Here is a 7,703-nt window from a genome sequence, read left to right on the forward strand (position 1 = left end):
TAAAAGCAACTGTTACAATAAAAGCTCCGTTAGAGCGGCATGTTACATGTTACTATAATAACTACCTGACATGCATTGAGCCTCCTCCTTTGCTCCAGGAAACACGGACCAGGTGTTGTGAGGACATTGTTTACAGTCCGTGTGTACCGGCTGGTCCTGGTACTCACCAACAGGGCAGTACTCACAGGTGTCCGTAGTCAGGTCATGGAACGTGCCGGGGGGACAGTCAACTGAGTATACGTTTTTGTACAGGTTTGAAAATGAGACTTTTTTTATCATATATAATAACCTAACAAAATTATTTTCAAAGTTGGTAAATTACATCATGGAAAAGTTTTTTTTTTACTTAAAAGGCGAGACTCTCCCGGGAACTGTTGACTGATTTAATCTTTTTCAGTTATCTATACAATCTCTCAGGACACGCGACTTCATGCTCTTGTGATGTCAGTAATCAACAGATCAACGTATTGATGGAAATCGATATGACCCATTCTGGTTAAAAAAAATGCTTGTTGCGATGTACACCTCTATCAAAGTAGTGGTGTTTTTTTATACAGAATCGTAATCTACGTCGATGAAGGTTAGACATCCAGGTAATACGATACGCCAAAAAAACCGTAACTCAAACAACTGGAAGAAACGGTTTTTAGAATTTTAGAAACGGTCAGACGTTTCAGCTAGTATCCACTAGCTTTCGTCAGTGACTGAGAGACCAGAGGGGAAATGCAGGTTTGTAAGCACAAACTATTGATTGATATGCAAATAAAGTGATCGAAGGCAATTTTTTGGAAGTCGAATAGGTAACAAAAGTCAGGCAAGTCAAGACAAGATAAAGCAAATTAGTCAGAAAGGTCCTGTTATACAGAAAGTTAAACAAGGTCAACATTACTATTCCGTATGTCCAAGGAGTAACTGAGAAACTTCCAAAACTTCAACATAGCTATCAACTTAAAGAGGTGTAAAAGAGGCAATAAATGAAAGAATGTATAACCCCACCCTCAACAGGGAAGGGGGGCTACGGGTGGATCTCTCCTGCACTTGAAATTTGGCACTCCCAGCCCCGAGGACAGACAACACTTATTATATAATAAGCTTCTGTTCTGTATAACAGGAGCTTTCTGATTAATTTGCTGTATCTTGTCTTGACTTGTCTGAATTTTGTTCCCTATTCGACTTCCAAAAATTGTATTCACTTTATTTGCATATCAATCAATAGTTTGTGCTTGTAAACCTGCATTTCCCCTCTGGTCTCTCAGTCACTGACAAAAGCTAGTGGATACTAGCCGAAACGTCTAACCGTTTCCAAAATCATATCCAGTTGCTTGAGTAACTGCTTTTTGGCGAATAGTAATCTACCTCTGACGAAACTGTATGGAACCCAATATGGGTATGAAGACTAAAATCATGGTTTTCCGTGTTCTATTAGATAACCCACTTTTTAACGAACTTTCATTTTTTTGTCTGATATACAATTCCGTCAGGGACCGATACCAATAGACGTTTAATCTGGTATATGGCACGGCACTTCTCTTTTTGTAGTTTTTTTTGTGGTGTTTTATGGTGTAAAAGTTATTGATATTGTCAAAAGTCTAACTCACGACAATACGCCTCGAAGCTGTCTTGAAAACTCAGTTGCCCCTGGGTGCAGTTGAGGTCGAACTCCGCAAACCCGATGTCAAATGTGTCGGCCGAGGCCTGTTGTCCGTTGATGTTCAAGTAAAATTGCTGGTTTCCAACTTTTTCATCGATATCAAAATAAATATCGTCGAGAGCAAATACTAGATTAGATTGCTCAGTCTGTGTAACATCCGGTTGCAGAGAGCTGCTGGCAACTACCTTGAACCTTACCATGAAGCCGTTTGCAGATCTATAAGGTTTTGAGACGAAGTTCCGCCCTCTAATTCCATCGGTTTGTTTTGATGTCCCTCCACATTCCACTTCAACGTTCTGAAGCTCGATAGTGATAGAGCCACCAGGTTGAAAGGACGGCAGCTGACTGAAGAGCTGTTGGAAGTTGGAGATGATTTCACCCATACTGGTCAGACAGTCAGTGTTGGAGAAGTAATGGACTGATCCTAACATGTGGGGGCGTCCTGGACGATACCTTCCTGTGGTAATATAAAGCAACATCAACTTTGCCCTACTTTGCCTTCAAATATCAAATTAGAATTCGAAAACGTGCTTAATATGTTATTGAGAGTTTAAAGTTTGTGGTCTCCCCAAACATCTATAACACATGTTGCAGTTACTTTAGTCAAATGAATATTATACCACAGTAAATGACAAACTATGATGACAGTGTGATACAATGTAGCTGAAATATTTTAAGCCTATAGACTGAAATAATATTGTTTGTTGCAATGCGTCATTCCCATAATCTTTCAAAATACAAAATGAAACAACTTTTTTGTGAACAAATAAGGACACACTTGATGTAAGAATCGGTAAAATCCGCCCAACAAAAACAAAACATTAATCTAATCAAAAACATTTAGAAAACTAGAGTTCGGCGATCTTATACCTCCATGACTTGTTTACTGCTTTCGTAAATCGTATGCATAGTGATGACCACCTGTGCATGGCTTACATTTACAATCCTGCTCATTAGCAAAATTTGTAGACAAATTATTCACATAGCCCCTACCTAGTTACATGCAACACACGGGTGAAATCCTTATCATTTGTCAGGGACAACATATGATATCAATATTGTTGGTTATATGCAAGCACGACCTCTGACATACTTTATATGAGAGATCCTTTTTCCCACGTACAATCAGGGAATAGCTTGCCGGCTGACACTGCCCTTAGTAACAACTTAGAGGGCTTCAAGACCAAATTGTAACCCCCTGAAACCTCCACTTTCTCAGTACATTTAACCCTCCCCCCCCCCTTCGCGCAGTTTACCCGACACGGCGACATAATCTTCGGAAAGTCGAAGGCGGTCGCCCATGGAAAGAAGATACCTTTGCCAAACTGACTAAGTATACATTTTTTACTGCGAATATGCAAATCATAAGAGCCTATTTATTTCACTCCATACTATAGTATGAAGTGAAATACTGTCTTTCCTCGTGTTTCTTCTTCTCCTTCTCCTCCTCCTCCTGCCATTTCTTTAAATTGATTCAACTTCTTCATTTTTGGGAAAAATAAAATGAAATTAAGGCATGAAGGTAGAGTGGTAAAATACCCCAAAGCGTTTTTCAATTTTTTGTGATACATGCATATGCTTTTAGAATGCTTTTATTTGAGCTTTTTGGCTGCCTTATAGAAAATGAACTATATAGCAGTGTGTTACTATATTTCGGCATGAGTCAGAATGGCATGTAGGGCAAGCAACCAATAGGCATGCAGCATTCCTCTATTCTTCTTACTGATTGGCTGTTGGATATGATTGGATTAACTCAAGTCTTTCAGGAGAGTTCTTTCAGGTAGGTTCAGCACAGGCAGCACGTCGGCAGAACATACTGCGCCTGCGCAGAACCCTGTATTTTCACGGTTTTCGATGGATTTTTCGTCAACGTTGCATTAGAATTTTGCCAGTTGCAGAGGATATCTTTTCCGACATAACATTTGGAAACTGCGAGATTTCGCGAGATTTCGGTCGTTAATGAGCAGCCTTTGTATTTTGAGATTTACATGACACTTATTCCATCTCATTTTCATTATTTGTTGACAATTTGTGGACAATAGGGGGGTTAATGGCGCGGCGGGTCCACGCGGTCTAGGCCGTGGGCGAAGATGTTTACTATTTGATACTTTGATATTTGATACCGATTCGTGTGATTCCAATAAACATTTTACCTAACTACGAACTAGCTGGAATAATGATAGATGCATGGATGCCTGTATATGATTGAACAAACAAAAATCTGACGCTAAAACTGCCAGACATTTTGCTCTTCTCTGTTGGAACAACGCAAGCGGGAGGTCAATGACCTACACCCCGCGAGTAGACAATATTACAAACGCGATTAAACACGTAATGTGTATCGTCTGCGCGCGCGCGCCACGGTATCAACAATTTTCCACAATCTTTACCGACTATAAAATACAACTAGTATTATCTACTAGTAGGTACTGTTATCGATTTCCGAAGAATCACCAAAATTGAAGAGAGTACAGATTTAGGCGTTCGTTTGTTGTTGCTGAGAACATCGCAAAACGGCTTCGTGGCAAATTTTCCTGAAGTGAGGGTCAAGGGCTTGCATGCCGGACATTTTCAAAGATTGGACAGGGCGGAGCTGTAATATCAGAGGAGACGGCGGGTTCTGCTAGCTGGGTTGATAGTTACGTTACATCAAGGAGGTTCAAAAGCGAACCTGATAAAGAAGGAAATCCAGTTACTAGTAGTTGATAGTCTTGGTGCCTTACTTGAAGCGATCGATACCGCCATTTTGTTTCAGAAGTACATTATATGCCATACAAGGCAGTGCGTAATTGAATTACACCTAGTTAGCTCGACCGTTTGGTAACGCACAGGGCGGCATGCGCAATTCCAGGCATTCCAGGCAGTTCGAATCCCGGGGTCGGATATTTTTTAACCATTTTAACATTTTTAACATTTTTTTTATTATTCTTAGCATTTTTAACATTTTTTTTTATTTTTAACATTGTTAACATTTTTTTTTTAATTTTTAACATTTTTAACATTTTTTTTAATTTTTAACATTTTTAACAATTTTAACCATTTTAACATTCTAACAATTTTAACATTTAATTTTAACATTTTCTTTTTAAAATCCGTTGTTTTGCTTTTAACATTAAAAAACTGATTGTTCTTACTTAAGAATGTCAATAACTTAGAATGTTAGTCTTTTGTATTTTTCCAGCATACAAACCAAAATCACTTTTCGGTCAAGAGAGAAGGATTACGGCACTGTGCCAGTGTGAAGAATCTACAGAGGTATTACCAGTCACTAGTAGCAAGGGATAGACCACATTGAATGATGATGATGAGGATGAATCATATGGAGTACTATCATAGCTTAGTACAGAAATTCTACTGCTTTACTTTACTTTACTTTCTTTCACTCTGTACATGCAATTAGCTCCCGGCATGATTTTAAAAATAAAGGTTATGATAATCCTTGTATATATAAAGCTTATTCAATGTATAGTTTCATAGTTTACGTGATTGTAAATAAGGCCATGTTGATTTGATTATATGGATGACATCTGTGCGCGCATCGGTTTTCGTTCATTTCCAAACTAAGTTTATGACAATCATACAAAACATCTGTAAACTAAGCAAACATACTCTGTAAAGTTATTACTGTCAGTAATTCCCGATTTTTTTTCACTGTACGGCAACGCAAGCGGGAGGTCAATGTTCGCGGTTTTCACTGTCACTTCTGTACCGTGAACTTATCATTACAGTTAGGAATTAATTCCGGGACTTTCTTTTTCCTGCAACTGTCACCACCGTAAATATATAGTTCCGTAAACATGTCCATTTTTCTCAGACCGTGAAAATTTTGCTACCGTTAGTACTAGTAGAAGTTAGATCCTGATTAGATCCTGATTTGCATAATGATCATTTGATTATGTCAAGCATTACTTAAGCTATCTACGTACCAAAAATCACGACGATCCGTCAAACGGTTGTTTAGTTATCCTCTCTTTCAAACAAACCATCCTGCAGTTCTAGAACAAGCCGCTAGGGAGCCTAAACTTACGTGACTTCTTCCCGAGGACAAGAGCTACATACCATCCAAAACCCATGACGCTAGCATGTCCAGATCGCGAGATATCAAAACCGGAAGTTGCGCTGCAGTACAAGGGGAAGCCACTAGGGGGCCAAAATCTAATCATTTCCAGGTTTCGCCACACCCTACCGATACACTAAGTATGAAACCAATCCATCCAGCCGTTCTTGAGTTATTTTGTTGACTAACAGACAGACTGACACGCGCAACTGAAAATATACCCCCTATGACATGTCATGGAGGTAAAAAAAATTGCTTTTACACGGCAAGAAAATAATTTGTATCTTTTACGAATCTTAGTCTAAAATGTGGGTAGTCATCCCAGTAAAACCATACCTGTGCAGTCTGGCCAGGGACTATTCTGACCAACCACAGGATGAGAGTCAGCGAACCAGCCCCCATCAGCCCGGCACGTGTAGACATCGGCAGGTCTTACTGCGAACTCCTTGTCGTCCCGACAGTACACAGTACAGAACATGGCTCCTGTCGTGTCATCCGTCACTGAGCAGGCTTTACCGCCGTTCAGGGGAGGGTCGTAATCTTCACTGCACGGTGCTAGATGGACAATAAATGCGGGAGTCAACTTTAAAATTAAATGTTTAGTGCAAGGTTACTGCAGCTTCAGCAAACCGACAGACTTACCAGTTATTAGAACTATTTGCCGCTAGTGATTTTCAGGGAATTTGTTATAATTACTCATAATCTGACGCGTCCATGCTAATAGTGTCGAATGAAATTCAATATTCTCTTATAAGTAAGAAAAATATAGAACACATTAGATTAGATAATCCTGCGGGACCCATATATATATGGGTTGCACATACAGTACCATCTATTTAGTGTCCTGTATAATGTACAATTTGGGGGTACTTCTCGTGCAACGCATCACACCGCAGCGAAACGTAACGAATGTGGAAGTAACTACGCCACCGCGAGGCAAAAAAAGTAAAGGGTCTGTGACTTGATTAAGATATGAAATTATTTGAAAATATTGTGCAATAATTGCCAGCAGGACAAGGGTTAAGAGACAAACATAATCTGCGTCCAAGATATACTTTTTTTTGCACTAGCATAAAGTAAAAAAGGCAACCTATCTGAAACATTTATCTTTAACATATATCTGTTTAAGATATGGACAGTTTGTAAGCTATTATCATACAGTTTGGCGGTGTGGACATAGGGAGTAAATTAGATATTTTACAATAGTGAAAAAGTGTTTAATACCTGTTTGGCATCTTTCTCCCTTGAATCCAGGTAAGCACAGACAGGAGAATGTGTTGTTACCATCAACACATGTGCCACCGTTGTCACATGCTCCCGGGACACAGTTGTCAGCATCTATTGTTAACGTAGAATGTTTATATTGTGACTGGCTCATAAAAGAGAAACATTTTCACTCTGGTAGTTTATTTTATCAACAGGAATCTAAAATAAAACCTACCCGAGCATGATGTCCCATCTTCATTAAGAGAGAACCCGTAATAACATCCACAAGAGAACCCTCCGATGGTGTTCATACAGACTTGTTGACAGTCATGAATGTCTTGGTCACACTCGTTTACATCTGAAGAAAAAAATAATCATTTAGTGTATCCTCTAAAATAAATGCGTGGTGGCTTGGCTGTGTGTGAGAAAATTCAATGACAAAATTGCCCTGTTGCAGACATACGAAATGTGCAATATCATAAAATATCACCTGAGCAGGTCTTTCCATCAGCGTTCAGTAGAAACCCACCGTCACAGCCACATGTGAAGCCACCAACAATGTTCAGACACGTTTGCTCACAGTCATGTTGGGCTTCATCACACTCGTTTATATCTGAAAGAAGACAAATCTAGTAATCTTATCAGACATCATCTTCTAGCCTATGTCTTTTTTCACACCATCTAAAGGTCGATGATGCAAGAATAATTCTCTCTACTATACTAGTCATATTGGCGTTAACATATGAACATAGATAACACACCGACCTTCCTGGCAGTTGACGCCACTCC

General features: G+C 39.3%; 1 protein-coding gene across 1 annotated transcript in view; it reads right to left on the minus strand.

Annotated features, from left to right (window-relative positions):
* LOC109476155 (cartilage oligomeric matrix protein-like) overlaps positions 1-6,886 on the minus strand; it is an 18,461-nt gene extending 11,575 nt beyond the window's left edge. The window contains exons 1-4 of the mRNA XM_019777046.1: positions 6,868-6,886; positions 6,045-6,263; positions 1,599-2,108; positions 66-230 (exon numbers count right to left, since the gene is read on the minus strand). Coding sequence (XP_019632605.1) covers positions 66-230; positions 1,599-2,108; positions 6,045-6,263; positions 6,868-6,886 — 913 coding nt within the window. The remainder of the gene's footprint in view (positions 1-65; positions 231-1,598; positions 2,109-6,044; positions 6,264-6,867) is intronic.
* Between the last annotated feature and the right edge of the window lie 817 nt (positions 6,887-7,703).

The sequence above is a fragment of the Branchiostoma belcheri genome, unplaced genomic scaffold, assembly GCF_001625305.1.
Source record: "Branchiostoma belcheri isolate BF01 breed outbred unplaced genomic scaffold, Haploidv18h27 scaffold360, whole genome shotgun sequence".
In the NCBI taxonomy this organism is placed as follows: domain Eukaryota; kingdom Metazoa; phylum Chordata; class Leptocardii; order Amphioxiformes; family Branchiostomatidae; genus Branchiostoma; species Branchiostoma belcheri.